Below are 21,164 nucleotides of genomic sequence, written 5' to 3'. Positions count from 1 at the left end.
GGTGTGTTTTGGTATTATAATGAGCATTTAATGAGCGTATAATAAGCTAAGTTCACCCAGAGGATGGCATTTTGTCAAGAGATAACAAACTGTTGGGTAGTAAGTATGCAGTTTATCACTACCATAGTACCCTCAAGCTCCCATCAAAGTGATGTTATCCTAGAACCTGGCCACAGTCTCCACTCTTCTCCATCCTCAATGACGTTTCCTCTTAGCATCAGCAAATCAAGTTCTCCTTATGTTACCAACACCTAAGGTTGCCTAGGGAACTGCCATGGACTGGATTCCTTGCGTACAAACTGCACTCTTCTATTGAACCCCTGTAAATAGTGCTGTACCTTAATACTTAATTTCCAGTGAACAATACTGTACCTTCATTTCCAGGTCATTTATAGCAATTATCTCACAAAAGTACAGCTTGACTCATCCTAAATTGGGATGTTGTTTCTGTCTCATCTCTCAGTCTGAAGTATGCTGCCAACTTATGTCACTTGTGCCCTGCAGAATACCAGCAGTGAGGATCGCAGTAGAGATGTGAGAGCTGCTGGGTTTCAGCTGCTGATTAAGGTACCCATCTTAATAGCCTCACCTGGGGTCTCCACAGCCTCTTCTTTTCTCCTCAGTATTGTATTAAAGCTTTAGCAAAGGAGCTGGTTTCTTACTTCAGTGTAGAGTATGCAATGAGTGCTCTGGTTTCTTGCTGTGTTTGTTTCTTGTCTCGATCTGGGCAATGTTGTTGGACTGACTTCAGCCCTTGGACTGTCCCCGTGAGTGGTTTTCTATCTGTCTTTAGCCTTAAGCTTTGCTTTCCTGTATGCATATGTATATATCCCCTCTCTCTTCTTCCCTTACAAACCAGCTTTGGTGTATTCTATCTCCATCTGATTTAGCTGTAGTATATCACTGAATACTTCTTTCCTTATGACAGCTGATACGAATAAGGCTGGAACACGTCCTTTTCAAGGCACGTCTGATCATTCTTATCATCTCATTCTTAGAAATTCTCTATTTTTGGATAATGAGCTTGTGGCAGTACTCCTCATTTTCCTGATTTCTAGCAACATTTCTATTATCTGTTTCAGCCTAGCCTGCAATACAGGTGTCTTTTGTTACCTGCCTCCATGGAGTGACACTCCAGTAATTCCCTGAAAGTTAGAACCAGAGCAGGGGCTCTCACCCCAGGGCAGACCCCTGGATCTAGTTGTCTCCCTCTGTATGGAAGAGAGAAAGTTGGACTGGAGTACTTCTTGGTCTTTCCAACCTCCTTTGAACTCCTGAGAAACAAGGAAGCTCTGCATTTGGGGGGTGGGAGGATGCAAAAAGAGACAAGACAAACACTATAATCCTTAATCTAAGTGTCAAGTACTCTGATAAAGACTGTATAGACTATTTTTTTCCCCTAGGTTCCTGATTCTGATTTAAAAGCTTACCATGCCTTACCCCTGGAGAGGTCTGATCTAATTGCTGGAGCACAGCATGTAGAACAAGAGCCTGAGCATTGCATGCTGTGCTGAGGACCGCTCAGCACACTGGAGATGTCTCCGGACTGCTGCCCTCTCAGTTGTAATGACTGGGAGCACATGGGTGGGAGTCTGTTAGAGGGCTGATACCTGGGGAGGTAGCTGTAGCTGTGTTAACTCCAACTCTGCTAACAAGCCTCCCAAGACAAAAGGATGCTTAAAAAAAAAAGAAAAAAAAAAAAAGAAAAAAAAAAAAGAGGAGGGTCTATAAAGAAATACAGGCAAGAAATACAGCTGTGATGTTCATTCCCTTCTATCCCAGGGTAGGGAGGGCTGCAGGTGACAGCCCACTAGCCCAGGGTTCAGCATCGTGTCTTTGGTCTGTTCCCTCCAGTCCCTCCTTCTCTCTCTCCCTCCCTCCCTCCTCCCTGCATCTGTCAGGCACTGGTGAGGTCCATTCCCTCTCTGCTACACTCAGGACTGCAGCCTTCCTCCTCCCTGCACTGAACCAGTGGTTGCTGCGGAGCACTCTTAACTGTAAGTGGGGATAACCTATGCAAGCAGCAGGGAAGACTGGCTTTAAGTTGGGCTGGGCTATTCCCCACTCTGCTATAGCTGGGAGCTGAGGTAAAACTGCAAGTGTTTTGTTGACAACAGGTCTTTGTGTCTGTGCATGTATATGTGAGGGGAACGCTAATCCTGCTGCTCTGAGGTGGGTAGATAATACTGCCTGCATGGGGCTCCTGGTGCTGTCAAGTATCTGGTAAGCAACTCTCTGTATGCTGCTTAAGTTGGTCCAAGGGAGTATAATGCAGCACTACTGACTAGTTTGTACTGGTCACTTTTGGGATACTGGGCAATACAGTGTGACAGTACATCTGTTATAAATGGCTTTGTGATTCAAAAGTGATGCAAGTGACATCACTGTCAGCAGAAATTGCTGGGCCAGGGGGGAGCATCTGCACAGCTGCTGCTGGAAGTGCACTTCTCAATGTGACAGCTATTTAATCTTTATACAAAGCTCTAGGTTTTTACAGAGAAAAGACTGTTCCCACTAAGAGCGCATCTGGAGTCCTTTGTGTACCTTGATCTGTTTATTTTTTTTCCCTGGCTAACTATAAGTAGCTGTCAATTTTAAATGGCTGTTTCACAGGGCAGTTGTCAAATGCCTCTAGCTAACAGTTGCTCTGAGTCTAGTGAATCAATATACATCAGAAATCAGAGGTCCGTATTGCTGGGTGTGAACAAAGTTACTGTATGCCTGGTATAATATTTTTAAGCAAGTTTTACAGTTGTTCCAGCTGCAATAGTTCATGCTGCACTGCTGTTAATGCTGGCAGCATACTTGCACTGACAGAATATCAAGTGTGCACAGGTGTACAGAAAATGGTCTTTAGGGGGGAAAAATACCATTAACTCCCCTTTTTCAAGGGCATAGTTACTTGATGGTTTGGTTCCTACACTTCCCAAAACTGAGGATTAGAATGCTGAGGTTTTCATTTAAATGAAAGCCATTATGTGACTCTAGCCAACAGAGTTAGAAAGTGCTTCTTTCAGTGCTACCTTCCAGCAGATAAGCCCAGGTTGCTGCAACAGTATTATGATATGATACACAGGTTTATGGTAGTTAAAGTACATAATCAACCTATCAGATAAAGACAGTTTAATGGTCCATCAAATCTAATACTACTCAGAATGAGTTGCTCTGAATACAGAAATAAGTGTAATCAGAAGCAATATTTCATACTTCACTTTCAACTATCACACATTGAACAGAATTGCTTTAAGTGGTGGAGAGGACTTCGACCAGTATGTGAGCTCAAGTTAATTCTGACAGTCCTTAGAGTACAGTTACAAAACAAACACTTTTAGAGCTCAAAGGCACCTGCACGATTAACTTGGCTAAGATGAATATGCTGGTGGTTTCTGACAGCTATTTTCATTGAAGCGTAAGTTGTTGTAACTTGCTGAAGCTACCCTAATCAGTGATAAGACTTAATGAGGAAAGCAGTGATGACAAAGCAGGACACCTTACCTTGCCACTTAAACTGCCGGGTGTGTTCTCACTAGCGCTGCATGCCAGTCCCATCTCTAAGGACACAATGCACCTGCAGAACAACACAAGGGACATTGAGTATGTGAGGAATAGCTTATGTTACAACAAAAAAATGAAACTCAATGGTTTGAGTCTCTGAGATTGCTGAGGGGCACTGAAGATGTGAACACATAAAATCTCTATCTCTGATAATAATAAGTCCTAAGTAGTTATCCCTGATGTAAAATGCAAGATAGATGAACCTTTTGTAAGTCACACACTGAAAATGCAGCTGGCTGAGTTTGAACTAGCATATAACAATAGAGGATGGGGAGAGGATAGTCTTGAGCTACTAAATGTAAGTAATTTTTTGCATGGGACGGCAATTCACCCTAAAAGTAGCATTTGCTCAAGCCTCAACTGAAAACACAGGGGGTTAGCAGCTGTTGCTCTATGACTTGCTTCTACTTGTGGCTTGAGTGGGCTTAGGTGATGAGGGGAAAATAATGCAAGGTAGCTCATGCTAACACCTATATTTCTGTGAAATGACAGCAAGTACCAGGAAAGACAGCATCTGTCTCATAACTCTGCCAGAAATGCATGCTTATAAGGTAGCTCCCACTGCTTTTTCTATATTCTTTCCACCTTAATTTGTAAACAAATTGTGTTCTGTTGTATGCAGATGAATTAAACTGTCTGCATGAGTATTAAAATTAGATGAGTCTTTCAGCTACAGAAAAAGGAATACATTCCAGAACTTCTGTTGTCCAAACTAAAGTTCATTAAATACTATCCCTTAAACACTAGTATCTTGATGACTGGACTCAAGACAGTACTTCAGAAAGCTGTCACAAACATCCTTGAGATTCCCCCCCACCCCCCTTCCTTTGCACAAAATAAAGGCTTTTGACTTGATGCTGTCATTTTGTTTTTTAAACACACCATCTGACATAAGCAAGAGGAACTTAGTCCTCAAATGAAACATAAGCTTTCCCTTTTCCTACTGGAATGTGTCAGTAGAAAAGTGCATCAGGAAAAGACAGTGCAGGACATTACCAGCTGAGTAATCTGTAGAACACTGTCTTTGATCTTCCTACACGAGGTAGTTAAAATCTGTACTACTTAAGGGCTTCCATCTGAGTACTATATCATCATACAAACTAATGAAACTCTGCTGCAAAATAAACTTTCCTCCAGTATATAGCCTAATAAGCTATACTGGCAAGTAGAGCAAGCTGTACATTTGGTAACAGGGAAGAATGCTCCATGCTGGCACATTAAGCCCCATGTTACCAGAAATAACATGAACGAACACTTCATATTTCCATAATCAAGACCCTTGTCTTTCAATTGCAACAGCAGCTTTCTGATATGAGCAAGGAAACTAAGAGCTGGCTGGGCTTAAGAGGTAAGCGTGAAGATCTAGAGCAGATTGAAGCTCTCTCCCAATCAAGAACTTTTCAATTAGCTTTCAGTCAGTAACTGTTTATCCCACTACACGCACTAAGATTAATGTTTAACTCCACTTGGAGAGATGGCTACAGTAATCTCTGCTCCCTGCTTGCATTTCCAGTTACTACTTCGCTGGCATGCCTTGTCATCCTTAAATTCATACACTGGTACCTGTGACAGAAGCTTCTGTAGTTACTTTTAGGTATGATTGTACCTTAACCGCAAAACAACATAAATTGGAACAATTTCTTAGTAATACTGTCAAAACAAAAATAATGATTCAGCTCTATCTGTGCTTGACCCAAGGCACACTCACTCATTCTTTACAAATTGCTCTGCTATAGGACCTGAACTACTATTCCAGCTGTCTAGGCTCAAACTGCATTTACTGAGGTCCCTGGTCAATTTCCCATCATGGCTGGAAAGACACTACTTGAAGATTTTATCTCAGGAGGACTTAATTCAAATAGTTTAATTCTTTTTAAAGCTTCTCTATCAGTCATTAGAGGAACTTGTTTCCCCCCTTTCTGAGTTCAATTAACAGTTCAAGAACAGGCAAATACAAGCAAGATACAAGGGAATACCAGAGGGCTCCAAACATGTGATGCTTGGTGTCTGGCTCACAGGAACAGCAGATTTTTCTGATCAGCCAACTTGAACTAAAGAAAAGAGAGCAATCTGAAAGGCTTGACAGGCTGCTTTCAAAACACTTCTAAGCTTGCTGCATTCGTGATCATACATGCACTAGTGATCAGGAAGAACACTGTATTAGTCATTTTCTGCAGCACTTTCTGGTAATAGTCCTGAAGATTCACTGAATTTAATAACAATCTCATTACTTCTCTACTGAACGCAAGTCTAAGACTGTATGCAATGAACATACTTTGCTTTCTGTACAGTCATGCCTTGTGTATCATTCATCCCATAGCAAGCTCAACACTCCTCCTGACAGTGTTAGATTGGTAACAGTAGGGCAATTGATTGGTGGGGAACCCCTCTGAAGGGGTAACCTCCCAAAGTGACAGATGTCTCAAAAAGTGTACCAAGCACCAGGTCAAGTGAGTGCCTTAATTTTGCCTCAATAAAAAATGGATACCTTTCAATTAGCCATTGTGAATCTTCTAAATAGATTCTCTCCCATAGGTGCTGGGTTTTCTAATTCAGGTGCTACTAATTTACAGAATGGACAAAAGGCTCTCTTGCCATAAGCAAGCTAAATTCTGTACCAAATGGGTTCTATAACTTCCCTGCAGTTTACTTAATGAGTGCTTATCCGATAATTTCTCTCCTCCTGTGCTGCTGGCATTAGTGGTAGTAACATCCTGGTTTTTCATTCTGCTACTGACAGGCAGGAATAAGAGTAAAAAGACTCCTTTGATTTCATTTGCAAAAATGCCACAAGGAAATTTCAAAACTGTGAGGCTTGGGATGCAAGCAATCTTGGGGGAGTTGTTGAGAAATATGACAAAAGGCATTTGCAAGTATAAGGGAGCTAATGCATATCCTATGATTTGCTAGGTTTCTAAATAAAATGGCTGGCCACCTGTGGTGTAATATTACTTTTATTTCAGGGAACAATTGGCTGAGGTTTTACTTAAAACATAAAGTAGCCTGTGACACATCAGAGAAACTATACTCAGAAGCTTAAAGGCTAAGTGTTAATCTCAGTATTATAACAGGTTTTATTGTTGAATCAATAGTTAAAAGCCATCTAAACATAACGTACACAGAAAATATTTTTTCTAATTGGCTTTGCTGCCGAAGAATCTTCATTTACTGTGTAACCAAGTACCCTCTTTGCTAACTATTATAACCCTACCACTACCTGATTATTCAGTCCTCTTTTGTTGTCTCCTCTCTGGCATGTCACACATCTTCACTACGGATAGAAAAGCAGCTTTCCACCATGTGCTCAATCTACAGCCAAGCAAGAAGCTTCAAATGTGAAAACATCCTCAGCAAATTGACAGAAGTCACAAATACGACTAAAAACATCAGTGTGCTAACATATTGGCACCTTAAGGTCAAATCATAGCAAATGGCAGAAAATAGCTTTAGCAAAGCCTTGCTACAATAAATTATCAGCATTAAGGTTCTCTACTCCGTGTGGGAATAAAAGCTAGAAAAGCTATTTGATTTAAGCTGTGATATTATTTGAATGTCAAAAACATAAAGCAGTGTGAAAATTTTATACATTCTAAAAAAATAAGAAACATGCCGTGAAAGCCTCATCCCATAGCATCTTATGAATAATATTTGTATTTCAGCTTTATGGCAAAGGGTGTCTTATTTCTTCCTGAAGAGGATGAGTAATCCACAATTAAGTCTTGTTTCATCTCTTACAGCATTCCTACTGATAGCACTGCTCTTTATAAATAAGACAGGAAAAGTGGAAGATCCTTACAAACAAGAAAAAACCCACAAAACTAAAGAAGTCTTAGACAAAAATACTGCATTTCACCACTCTGCTCAGATTTCTCAGATGACTTAGGGGAAGACAAATATCCAAAGCACAAAGCCCGTTCATTAGTTTTGCATGGTATGTCCTCCTGATATTATCCATTTATTAATGTATGAGTGGCTTCTCAGTGTATAGTTCAAGTTCATGGAAGTATACAACAATAAGAATAAATTATTTTCAATTTTAACTTGATACGCTTAATTGTCTCTATTACAGCTTCCTCTTAACTGAAAGCCTGTCCTTTACCTGTGACACACTCAGTATTTACTGTGAGACAAGACATTCCTAGGTGGTTCATGAAGTATTCCATGAAATTATGATATATTAGAAGATAAATGTTCAATTCCAGAGTACTCTGTTCATATTCCTAAATATCCTTGGAGTTTGTACCTTGTAATTCAAGTTTTCTACAGACCAAGCATTTCCGCTAATACAGGAAGATAAGATTAAGTACAAAACTAAGTTAAAACACACCTAACAAATGCTTCCAAGATTTTAACAATATTCTGTAATTAAATCTTTTTTCTTGACAGAAACACTGTTTTACTTACAGCATTTAACATGACAAGCCTCAATGCTCTGTTTTTATCAGGAATGGCTTCTGTTCTTCTGCCTATTGCATACTTCTGGAGCCCATTTGGCTGTTCCTGAAGTCTTCTTTCCACTGAAAGTAAGAAATGAGTCCTTCTTACAGTGCACTGCCAACCTTTTTGGCCAACCTTTTGAAATGTATGATAGTAAAATAAAGTATTTCTGAAACTTAGAATATAATGAAGGCACACATTGCAATATACTTTAAAACATACTTTTTCTTTTAATGAAACGATCCTGTAACTTCCACTGTTTCTCTGTAAGCCATTCTTTTGAGCCTTCTCATATTTCCTGCAGCTTTCCTTTAGACTTCTTTGATCTGGTCCAAATCTGCATGCAACATACCAGATGAACTGTAAGTAATTAACATTGAAGTTAATTTTGAAGTTAATCTTGTTCATTTTGTCAGCCATTGTCCTACTTATGTACTTGTTTTGCTGTGCAATGCTGCTCTTCACTTTCAGCTGGAAACTTGGTATGAATTTCAGATCCTCATCCACAGCACTGCCACAGACACATTCCCCCTACCCCCTTGCTTCTCCAAACACTGCCATCCAGCTGCTCTTGCTGAATAGCTTTTTTATTTTAGGCTGCTTTCCACAGGAAATGTTAACTTGCAGACCATCCTTGTAGGTAATTGGCACTTGTTCCCTGGTATTGCTTCTGTAAGTGTCTTCCTCTTACTACATAAGCAGAGCAGCTTGGGGTTTTGTCTGTTTTTCCATCCCTCAGTGGCTGTATTTTGCTAGCACAATTTTCTAACTTCCGAGCGGAACAGAGGTGCTACCATTTTCCACAGTCTCCAGGAAGTTTCTGCAGTTAACCCATTACTGAGTGTATAGCTAAGGAGGATTCTTTTAGCACTTACTGCAGTACATTTCCTTTTTCCCCAGTGACACTTCTGTTCTTCGTCTCTGACAGTTTGTTGTCTTTGTTTCTGTTTCTAAGCCCTCAGAGGATTCCACAATGCGATTTTACACACACAATATGGATAAAAATCACAGTGCACAGGAATGAAGTAGTACTGTCTGGCTCCTGTGAATGCCAGAATTCTTCCATGTGGCCAACATAAAAGTAACTGCACTCACTTCATAATTACCTTGATCTGTTACTGTTATGGAGGTAAATTAATCTTTCATATTCAATGGCACAAGATTACCCTGCTTGCACTGTAAGACTTAATGCTGCTTGTTTGTGTAGGGATGCTGTCACAGATACTTCACTAGTGCATCAATCTACCGTGTTTAAAAACAACATGCAGGCAGTTTTTCACAGTGCAGCCATGCCCTCATCAAATTACTAAGTGGAAGCAAATTACTCTTATTTATCATCCAGTAATATTTATGCATTATATTACTTTCCTCTTTCTTAGAGGAGTTATGTTTTAGTCCTCTGTGTCTCCCTATTAGTTATCAGTCTGTTGTACTTATCAAAACACAAGGGACTACACTTTGTTTCTTCTTCCAGCCAATCCCACCCCCCTTAACCTCAAAACAGTAAAAACTTGTGTACTTTCCCATTTCCTGTAAGCAACAGTATGTAGCAAGTTCACCATATTTGGTACTAAATGACATGAGTGCAAGTGTGATCAGATGCTGTAAGACAGACAGCTCCCATTTGTAATTTCTTGCTCATCAGTTACAAATGGAAACTATTTCAAAGTTATTTACAGAGAAGAATGAAAGTGGTAGCTTTACAATAAACCATCAGAAAAAGAGGCCAAATCCAAGATAAGCACCTAGAGAATAATTAGTAGTTAAGGGGGAGAACAATAATAGAATGATAAGAGAATTTCAGTTGCCTTAATGAATAGAATTCTAATTAATTTATTAGAATACAGACACTACACAGGAGTGACCCACAAGGGTTTGTACTCCCTGGAACCAAAGCTTCATACCAGCAAAAACTTCTTATAAAACATCCAGCAAAGCCTGTGCAGTCTATGAACTACTGTATATACAAGGTGCAAAGTATCAATGACATCTGAACCATAAGTATTCCTTCTATACTCTTGTACAGAAGAACAGTGCTCATCTACCAAACAGCTTCCCCTCAATATACCAGAGAACTCTTTAAAAAATACAAAACAAAACAAACAAAAAAAAACACAACAAGCAAAAAACAAAGGCAAGGCAACTTACCTCTCTTACCTGCAGGGCTGCATTGACTTCACACAACAGTGTGAGGTAAATGCAATCTTCTCTAGTCTGGAACACCTGTCATAAGAGCTCCATCTCTGGGAAGCAAGGGATTATGAAGGAAAATTGTTTATTTACAGTAAAATGAAACACTTGTGGCTCTCCTACTTGCACACAAATGCAGAGAACGTGAACTTGGATTGAACCTCAGAGGAAGCAACAACAACCTAAAGAGACAAGTATGCACTTATTTTTGTTAGATGAGAAAGGTCAGAGGGCCTGACTTATTCCCAAAGCTTGTTTGGGACTGGATGTACTACCATTCTTGGCCAAAATTTTCAAAGCTAGGTGTGAAATGACCTGCCAGGTAAATTAGCCTTCTGCTTACTCTGCGCAGACCAGAACTCTCATTTAGATAGTAAAAGTTACTGTGCAAGAAAAATGCAACAATTTGTCTAGGGAAACTTCATCTGTTGCTCTGTTTGCTCCAAACATACAGCAAGTACAAAGATCACTGGCTCTATCTACTCTGCTCCTCACTACTACACTTCTTCTGTGTCACCTCTACTTGGTTTCAGCACTAGCTATTAGAAAGAGATGTGTGAACTCAAGAACACTCCAATTTCTAACTTGATTAACCCCATGGATTGGCAGCATTATAAATGACTCAGAGCTACAGGTCAACTGCTGGGATTTTACATTCCTCACCTAGAATAACTATGTCAAGTGGGAAGGTCATGACACTGCCCTTTCTTTGTGGGGAAGCTCTCACAATAAGCACTGATTCTCATCTAGATGATCATCTCCCCAGGCAGGGAAAGCTTGGCCTCTCGCTCTTAACTACCCCAAGAAGCTGGCCAGAGGGAAGAGAAGGCAAGTGAGCAATAATTTCTTGACAGTGGCCAAAAGGAAGCAGAAGAGATTTTAAGCATTAGATGGGATTTAAGTGATGAAGCACTCTCTGGGATTTACAAAACACAGCTCCAGATCTGTGATTAAAGGAATGGCATAAGCTACTACTGACAAATGTCTTTTTTTGACTACTGCTCTCACTGTTCATCATGTTTGTACACAGCTTCATCAGTACCTGTATGGTTCAGTGAATAATAAAGCTGCTACTAAAACACCTTCTGCAATAACAGAATCTGATCTCTGCATAATTAAAACATTTGGCACATAAAGCATTTGAATGAAAACAATTCAATAATTTGGAAAATATTTTGAATAAAATGAAATAAACCAATACAGTTTTTCAGCATAAAGGAAAACAGAATGCACACCCATTACCGGTAGTTAGTATATTGCTATGTTAAAATACATAAAGAAAACACAGAAATACAAACACACTGCAAGCACTCTATAGCTGCTGACATCCAACATAGCAGAAAGTAAAAGACATCTATATAATTTTCACCACTATTCTTGCTCCAAACCTGGGGCATACCAGAACATATTTTCACTGCACTACCTGGAAGTAAAACACTTGCAAAGCTTTTGACATTACTGAATTTCATTAACAAACAAAATATAAAAAACTGCAGTGCTTTCCTGAGAATTAGATGTGAGTAAATAGATCAGGGAAAAAAAGGCAGAGACAGAAGCTCACTAATTAGCAAGCCTTTAGGTAAAACAGCAAGAAGAATGAAGAAAAACACCTGCTCTTTTGGCACTGTGTCCTCATGCTCCTTTTTTTTTCAGTAGAGGGGCACCCTATGCAGGGTGACAGCAGAATATCACACCTTCCACTATTATTTCACAGATAGGAAACACCTTCATCAGGAATCTGAAGAGGTAGCTGAAACTGCAGTTACACACACACACACACACACACACACACAGAGTCAGTTCCTCTTCATAAGTAAAGAAACTGAGAAAGCACTTTCCTTCCCTCATTCACAACCTCATCAATCCATTTTACTTTATTGCCACCCAAAAGCCATCAGCAGACAGATATAATCATTTTTCCTATTCCTTTCATTTAAGTTTCAAAGTCTATCTTGCAGATAAAATAAATATGGAAAAACATATTCGAATGCTCCCTGCCAAGTTACCTAGTGTCCACTGTAAACATTAAGATGCCAGTGTAACCTGTTACGGTGGCTGATGGAATTTCTATGCCTTATCTAATGCACATGATAAAAGCGTGCCATAGCAAACTTCCATCTATAGCCATTTATAACTATTGGTTTTATAGGGCAAGAAAACAGCTTGTAGCCTACAAAGTTAAGCCCAATGAGTTAAGTATGGAAGTTAACATGCTCAAGCATTTAAGATTCTTTTCCCAAACCCTGCAGCAACTGAAAGCATTGCTACTGCAACATAAAAGACAGAAAACCTATCAATTTCTCCCAGCTATAATAAAATACTGTAATTAAGAAAACATCCATTACTTTACAGTGTGAATACACGTGGGAAAAGTATTTCCCACACTTAATAACAAGAAAATTGTAGCAAAGACTACAAACTCCCCCAAATCACATAGGAATCAGTAGAAGAGCTAGAAAAAAAAAAAATACATACAGCTATTTTGTACTTCCAGACATTTTAAATATAGAGGTCATCATTTCCTGACTTTTTTTTTCCATTTATGTAGTTTGTACATAGGAAAGTAAAATAAATCATTGTCTGATATCATTTGTACAAAAATATTTCCTTTTCAGTTGAATGTGAGTAGATTTGGATGCATTCAGGTGAAGATCCGTGCCTTCTGAACGCATTATTTTCACCACTGCCTTTAATGGCTCAACAACCTCACTGTGGCCTAAGAGTTTACTCAAGCTGTTGAGTAAATAGATTTCTCAATAATTCTGATTTCCACCCCTTCCCCCCCAAAAAAAAAATAAAAAAATAAAATAAATTCAGTTGTTGTTTTCTTCACGTAACACATCACAATAGATTTGTTTACATCCTGTCTGGATTTCCTCTTATTTGGGAAGGGAAGAACATTTGCAAAGACTGCCGAAGGAAGAAAATCTTCAACAGTCTTACTGGTCACTCATATATACTCATGTTGTAGAATCAAACTAATCATATTTGTTGCTTTTCCACTATGGGGGGGGAGGGCAGAATATGGACCACTAGAATAAGCCATAGAGGGATGAGTATACACAAGCTCATATGTACCTCAGCACAACGCATAACCAAACTAGTCACATTTCTTCAAATGAATTTCAATTGCATTATAATGACCTTTAAAAAATATCTTTTAAGGCACATTACAACATGAGTAAAGAAACTGACTCAAATTCTTCATTCGATTGGTCTCATCTTCTAAGTTATAATGGGACGTACAAGTACCTCTACTTAGAAGGCAATGTCTCCTATGTGGACTTCTACCATCATCAGCCTTCAGTGGCAGCTGTCTTCATCATCTCTTACCTCCTCATCTTCCTGCTCTGTATGGTTGGCAATGGAGTAGTCTGCTACACTGTTCTGAGGAGCAAGCATATGCGAACAGTCACAAACCTTTTCATCTTAAACCTGGCTGTCAGCGATCTACTGGTGGGAATCTTCTGCATGCCCACCACCCTCCTGGACAACATCATTGCAGGTATGCTGGTTCGCACGGCACAGCAAAAAAAGCTTGATGGGCATTCACCTGTATTTCTGAGTACTGGTCTCCCTGGGGAACCTGAGAGTTGGTTGCACTTGACAGTGACCCACATATACTACTCTTAATCTCTGTCACTGGCATACAGAATACAAATTCCAGGGAGAAAGATGAGGGCAAATTCAGAACCCTCATCTTGCATGTTGGACAGAAAGGGTTTGTGTTCACTTAACAGCGCATATGTGACAGTGCACAAAAGTCACCTAATAGAGCACTGGGTCAATAGTCCTGTTTACACACTGCTGTTTCTGAGGGAGTTCTGCAGGCATTTCCAGTCAGTGCAAGTCACAGATGAGGAAGACAAGCCTCCAAACTACCTTCTTGCCAGGGCTGTCTTTGCTGACTTCTACATCTGGCATCTTAAACAAGGGATTACCCCAGTACTACTTTGTATGTCCAGGAAGACTAAGTGGGTACGCTTAGAGCAACATGCAGAGAGCAAGGTCTCACTTCAATGTTATGTAAAACCACAAATGCTGGCTTTGCCACTTTCTGGAACATCAGAAACTCACCCAGGCAACTGGCAGTGCATTTATTTACATAACCTGTGCATTCCTGACCCCAACAGTGGCCTGCCAGAGCAAAAAGAAAGTATGTGTTTCCTCTTATGCATATGACCATAGCACTGCCATGAGACAGGAGAAATTTCAATTGCCTCTTTCCTTCCAGGATGGCCATTTGGGAGCATGGTTTGCAAGATGAGTGGGATGGTCCAAGGAATCTCTGTCTCTGCCTCCATTTTCACTCTGGTTGCAATTGCTGTAGACAGGTAAGATGCTGCAGGGATGATAAACTGTCACTTTCATCTCCCTCATGCCACCTGACCACACTGAGGCAGATTAATTCACACCACAACATATTAGATGGATACAGTTCATAAGGCTGCCCCCTTAAAACACAGCCAGCTCTGAAGTGCATCCACAGTAATTGCTCTTCTATCAGTATCTCTTAAAAATCACACAGCTGGTCTTTACCTGACTGCCTAGAGTTGATTAGATTCCCAGTTAAGCTAGATAGAAACAGTGGTGCCTGCCATAGTTAACTGAAGCAGCAGCAGGTCGATACAGACAGATGATAAAGATTTCTTACACTAAACAACTTTCTTCTAGATTATTTTCCTCAGCACAGTTCTTAAATGGAGTGATTACATGCAGCTCCACTGGTGTATGCAAGATGAGACAATTCCATCTGTACCTTTGAAAAAGGCACGATTTTAATAGTACACAATTTTATACCTGTGTATGTGTTTATGTTTGCCTCTCTAAGCATTCTCTAAATGGCTTCTCCACATACATTCTTGGACGCCTCTGCTGCAGGTTTCGATGCATCGTTTATCCATTTAAGCAGAAGCTGACCACTTCAACTGCTGTCATCATTATAACAGTCATCTGGATTCTGGCCATTGCAATCATGTGTCCTTCAGCAGTCATGTTGCAGGTAGAAGAAGAGAAGCATATAAGAGTAATCCTTGGCTATGGCAATGAAACCCGCCCCGTATATTGGTGCCGGGAGAACTGGCCTAACCCAGGAATGAGAAAGATCTATACAACGGTTCTGTTTGCCAATATCTATCTTGCCCCCTTGTCACTCATTGTTATTATGTATGCTAGGATAGGCATTGCTCTCTTCAATACAGCAGTGCCTACAGTGGGAAAGCACAGCCAGGAGCAGCGACACACTGTGTCCAAGAAGAAACAAAAAGTCATCAAAATGCTCATTATTGTGGCTTTGCTTTTCACCCTGTCCTGGCTTCCACTGTGGACTCTGATGATGCTTTCAGACTACGCCAACCTGTCAGATATCCAGCTGCAGATCATCAACATTTATATCTACCCCTTTGCCCACTGGCTGGCCTTTTTCAACAGCAGTATCAACCCAATTATCTATGGTTTCTTTAATGAAAACTTTCGCAGAGGCTTTCAGGCAGCCTTTAAACTTCAGCTCTGCTCTAAGGACATCATTCACAGGGAGGTCTACTCACAGCGAGGCCAAAGTAATGCCATTTTGCCAGCTGCCAACTACCAAACACCCCAGGATCAAGCTTGTCAAAATGTCAAAGCAGAGAGAAAGCCAGTTAGGAAAGGAAATTGGATGAATAACCAGCAGGATTTGATGATGGAGGATCTTGAATAGCCTTACAACAACAACAGAATGTTGTTGTAATGTTATAACATGTTCATAACATGTTATGAACTCTCTAAAAGACTTCTGTCCAACAGAATTTCTTTACTGGGTTGTGGAATGCAAGCTCGGTAAGGTATTTCTATTCTTAGAAATAGAAATAATGTCGAGATGTTTCTGTTTAGGAAATGATATGTAACTTACATAATATTTAAGTGTTTGACATGAGGAAGAAGCAAAATTCTTCCTTCTCTATCACCAGCTTAAACCAGGGACAAACTCTGCAGTCAGTGATGACTCACTGCTCTTGCTCTGGTCTAGAGCAAAGTCCTGACTAAAATGATATTATCTTCCCTACATTTTGAATTAAGAGAAAAAGGGGACTAAGATTATATACCTTGATACAGTGATACCTGACACTGATAGAGACAACATGCATTTGCTTCTCTAAATTTCTCAGAGTGGCTGGAACAGGACTGTGTGTACAATAATTATGGCATCAATTCAGCATTTAAGGCTAGTTGTTACTAACATCTACAGTCTTCTGATATCAGGCAACAAAAGTCACACAGCTGTTCGTAGTGGCAATCTGGACTACCATGCCAGGTAGAGAAGGGAACCACGAAATTCACCAGGGCCCTCTGTGCACATGCCCCATCCTAGGGGGTTTGACTGCCAGGACTCGGGGCAGCTCTGAGCCATGATGCTGAAGGCATCCCTTCCCACTGGTTATTCCAGAGGGATTCCAGAAAGCAGTATGAGGATGTCACAGCACATACCTGCAGCTGCTTTTACAATGATACTCCAATGATGGGTCCCTACAGCCTCACAATCCTTCCCTCGGCTGGTCATAGGCCCTGTGGTTTCAAGCACTAAGTCTGATCAGCAGGTCAACTTCCTTGCCTGAGCTCAGACAGTCTTACAGTCACAGACCCACAGCTAAATCTGGTTTCACATCCAGCTCTATTCCCTCACTGGGGGCTGCAGGGTGGGCCCTGACTGGTAAGGAGCTTGCCCTGCAACACCACTCATTTTCATAGGGAGCAGCCAGCCCTTGCAGCATTCTAAGGGAATCATCTGGTCTGGATATTTTAGTTTTCCGTTGCATTAAGAGCTAAATGTATCTATAGACCAACACATCTGCAAATGATATTTATATAAAATTCCTCTACTAAAAGCCTGACTAATCCAATAAACTCATTTAATGATTAACATACTGCACTTCTCTGCTCAGCAATGGGCTCTTGGGACTACAATTTTGGGTGTTTCAAGTGAAGCTTAAGTTTGCTCCTGGAATGTATCAGTCTGTTACCCTCTTAAACATGGGAAATACAGTCTGAACATCTGAACTTAACTCACCAGTCTGTAGCTCTTCATGTAGTTGTACTTCTGCCAGGTAATCCTGAATGCCAGTCACTTCCTATCAAATGGTAAAAGTAAGCATTGTTCATAATGTTCTCTTCATTTCCTTTTCTGGTCGTTCCCTTCCTGTTAATTCTGTGCTATCAATTGTACTCGGAGTTCAAAAAAATAAAGTGAATATTTGTGAAATAAAGGATGAAAAAATGGCTTATGGCAACAATTTGGGTGTGGCTCTTTTTGTTTCTTAGATAGTTTCTTTTTTGGTGTCTAGATCATCTAAGATGACTCTACCTTAATAGCAGCAAGAGATAACACCTTTAGGACCCGTTCAGCACTTATAAAGAGCAATTCTGGAAGCATCTCAGAGAGGCTCCCAGATTTAACAAGGCACACAATTTATCACAAAGATCAGCCTTCACAGATCTGCTACAAGATCAGAGCATCACCACGTGTCCCGTGAGAGTCTCTGGGAACCAGTTACCAGGTAGGGTCATTCCCTGGTAATTAGGAGGCATCCTTACTCATCAAATTGCAGTCTTCAAGCAGGTAAACTGGAGTACCTTCAGATTTAGAGAATCAAGGAACACTGAAAACTTTTCAAGCTGTATTGCCTCAAACTTTGTACCTTTTTGAGCTACCAGAAAAAAAATAATAGTAAAACATTCACAGAATAACAGGGTGGGGGAAACTGCAGTAACACCTGATTCTGCAGGCTTCTGGCTTGCTTGTTATGGGTTTGTTTTCTTTTAAAATAAGCACTGCACCTAGGCTTGGATTTTTAAAGATATAATCAAATAAGGATGACTGATCCTGCCGTGCTCTGCTGAAAACTCCATCACAAAGAGTTTTTGGATCCTTAGATATCCCACAGCTCCTGCATCTCTTCCATCCCTCAAAGTGAGTGACATTAGATGCTTTTCTCGCTCCACAAGAATAGACAAAATGTTAAATGTCTTTCACAGAGGAGAAGCTCTCAATCAAAAAAAGATCTTAGCTTTTAAGATCTGTGAAAATCTTGCAGATTTTTGATAAGATAAATAATAGGCAGAAAACATAGATAAACCTAAATAAATGCAGATACTACATTCAATTCTAATGGCCAGCCCATCTGGGTGAAAGCAGGAACAGGGTGGCAAATCTGCTTTGCCAAAATGAGAGAAGCTGATAGATTACAGCTCTCCTATTGGCAGTGACTCACTTCTACTGGGATATTAGCTGCAAAAATGAAGACAGAGTGAAGAATGAATAGCAAGAAATAATGCAGAAAATAACACAGGTAACCAAGCACCAAGAGACTGGCATTAAGCATAAAGGAACTGTTTCTGGGAAAAACGTTCTTGGAGAGGGAAGACATTCAGCAGATGTTAATATTTACAGAAGGCAAAACAAACAGCTTGAAAATACAAAAGAGGCACAACAGGTGAAGCTGAAAGCATCAAGAAAACTGAAGTAATGAAAAATATGTAATAGGGCCTCTCATTGCAGCCTCCCTCATTAATGCAATGAAATAGTGGTTTGGATACAAAAACAAAGTGGAAAAGCCAGAAAAGACTTCTAAAATTCTACAGGCAAATGGGGAGATGAAGGTAGCTAGACAACAGGTAGATTTTTCAAAGCTCTATGCAAGTAAAAGTGTTTTTAAAGAAAATAGATCCTGCCTAAATCTTTTTAGTTTCCCATTCAAGTATGAAAGCCTCAGCAGTGCTGATGAATCTCAAGAACTCAGGATTCAAATCAGTCCATCTGTAGCGTTTCTTTTCTCCCCCACATCTTTGAGAATGGTTTATTTTGCTGTTAGAGTTCCTCAGCATCCTCAGGAAAAACTGGTAGATTAATTGCTAGCTTTGATTAGTAAAAACTAAGTAAGACCAAACCGTACTTGCTAGTTCAAACCTAATTGATTCTTCATAATCCATTAACTCAAAATAACACTACTTGCTAATTTCACAGATCAGAGGGCACAGTTTGTTGTTGCAGAATAAATCAGATCTGAGGTACTCAGTTTCATCAAGAACATCAAGGACTCTCTGTCACATAGCAAACTCTACCTAAATTGTTCAAGTCAAATTGTTTGCACCTCTTAAGTAGGCTGCTCTGCAATCACCAGATGGAGCAGGGAGCTCACTAGTGGAGAAGCAAGCAGCTTGCAACTCCTCCCCATGGCTTATTCCCAAATTGCTGCTCTATAACAAGTGCTCTTCCAAGATTATCAGATAGGGACTGCCATGGACAAGACCTATAAAAGATTAAAGACCTGCCTTTTCCAAGGATTGAGGAAAGCCTCCAGAAAAGTAATTTTACACTTATCTTGTAAGACAGGTATTCAGAACCCAGCACCTGCTACCAATCATTTCTGGCTACTAGAATAAGAAATCATATCTTCAACCACATACACTAGATTAGAAGATGCCAAACATAGATAAGTCTCTAATCTTCCTTTTAGTATCACACAGGGGTATCACACAGTTTTTTTTCCCCCCCACAGAGGAAACAATGAATATTTCATCTCCTTGGGCACATGCTTCCAAAGCTCTCAGCACCCTGACTCCACAGCTCAGCCAAAGGTGCAGATTGCATCTCCTCCTACCCCCCTGTTATTTTCATCAGTTTTTACCTGTAAATGTTTCATGCTGTATTAGAAATGCTCTTCTAGTCTTCTAGGAAGGACTAATGAACAAAATCCCACAAAGCTGGTACTGATGGCTTTCTTTAACTTAGGAGGTTCAGTTGTACTCAGATTGATGGCAGAATCCTGCTGATAGAGTGACTGCCGCTTTCACCCAGGGGACTGCCAGAGCATCAGACATCAGCAGACACCACAGGTGGTAATCCACATACTCTTTGCCACTTGTTTTATGTATGCCAGCTTATCTGTTTGCTCAGCAGCACTGTCAGTGTTCCACAGTAAAAGTGAAAAAACATTAAGAGATGTGAAAGGCAGATTACAGACCTTAAGGAACTACCAGGACATCTGCAGGAGGATAAATTATTTCCAGTCCTTTGTAAAGCTTTTTCTTGGTAGTAGAAACAGAAGCACTGTTTGCAACAAGCATACAGCTGACATGTCTACAGAGGGATAGAAAGTAAAACTACAACAATGAACGTCCTACATCTTGCAGCAGGCATTTTTCCAATGGTACTTAAATGCTTTCTTCTCTCTCCCTCCAATTTTTTTTCACACACACACACACACACACACACACTGTATTTCAGGATTTTGCTGTCTGTTGTGACTTCCAGGCCTCAGAAACTACTGTGACCATCAGGACAACTACCCATTCTCTCACTGCAGATCTCTAGGTCAGAGCTGTTTCTATAACACTGATGTCAGCTGCCTGAAATTGTTCTTCTCCCTCTCCACATTCTCACCAGCAGCTCTCTTTTGAGGACTTATATTCACTTTGTATCCTCTTCTATCTAAATCCTTGTTATAGAAGTGATATTCAGCATTTGTCTGTACTCTTTAAGTGTGGATCAAATACTGCCCTTTCAAGCCTATCAAAACCTCTGACACATTAATCTCACTATCATTGTTCCACCATTTATGACTTGAGGCTAAACTTAGTAAAGTGAAAAGGAATTGACTTGCTAACTGCTCATAAAAGGTAAACTCTTTCAGAAATCCTGGATTCTTTGATTGTTCCTCACAGTTTTTAACAGCTGCAACTTAGGACTGAAGATCCTAGAAGGTGTCTCTGAATTCTGTCTCCCTTTTTGTTCTACTTGAATCAGCAATCAGTCAAAAAAGAAAAACACCAAAAAACCAACACAGCTTGAAAGGTGCACTCCAGAGAGGGAGGAGCTATCTGTTCAGCCTGACAACTGAAAAGTGCTGAGCAACAACCTAGATAGAGGCTCATTCCATACACAGACATTAGACAGCAGACCATCAGCAAGTTCTGAACATCCACACTATGTCTGCCTTCCACTAGAT

The 21,164-nt window shown here is 40.2% G+C and overlaps 1 protein-coding gene across 1 annotated transcript; it reads left to right on the top strand.

The window, feature by feature from the left end:
* The first annotated feature begins 1,852 nt into the window (after positions 1-1,852).
* NPFFR2 (neuropeptide FF receptor 2) lies at positions 1,853-17,445 on the top strand. Its single transcript, XM_072335865.1, has 4 exons — positions 1,853-1,997; positions 13,348-13,687; positions 14,417-14,516; positions 15,064-17,445. Exons 2-4 carry the CDS (start codon positions 13,360-13,362, stop codon positions 15,878-15,880), a joined length of 1,245 nt encoding a protein of 414 aa, XP_072191966.1. The 5' UTR covers positions 1,853-1,997; positions 13,348-13,359; the 3' UTR covers positions 15,881-17,445.
* Positions 17,446-21,164: the final 3,719 nt, after the last annotated feature.

The sequence above is a fragment of the Excalfactoria chinensis genome, chromosome 4 (assembly GCF_039878825.1).
Source record: "Excalfactoria chinensis isolate bCotChi1 chromosome 4, bCotChi1.hap2, whole genome shotgun sequence".
Lineage (NCBI taxonomy): Eukaryota > Metazoa > Chordata > Aves > Galliformes > Phasianidae > Excalfactoria > Excalfactoria chinensis.
The sequence above is the reverse complement of the archived record's forward strand: the minus strand, read 5'-3'. Positions and strand labels throughout refer to the sequence as shown.

What these genes read in the sequence shown, in the direction of transcription:
- NPFFR2 (XM_072335865.1), top strand. Translation starts at nt 13,360, where the DNA reads ATGAGTAAAGAAACTGACTCAAATTCTTCATTCGATTGGTCTCATCTT. An exon ending in CCTGGACAACATCATTGCAG is followed by an intron (nt 13,688 to 14,416) that starts GTATGCTGGTTC and finishes CTTTCCTTCCAG; the next exon opens with GATGGCCATTTGGGAGCATG. An exon ending in GTTGCAATTGCTGTAGACAG is followed by an intron (nt 14,517 to 15,063) that starts GTAAGATGCTGC and finishes CCTCTGCTGCAG; the next exon opens with GTTTCGATGCATCGTTTATC.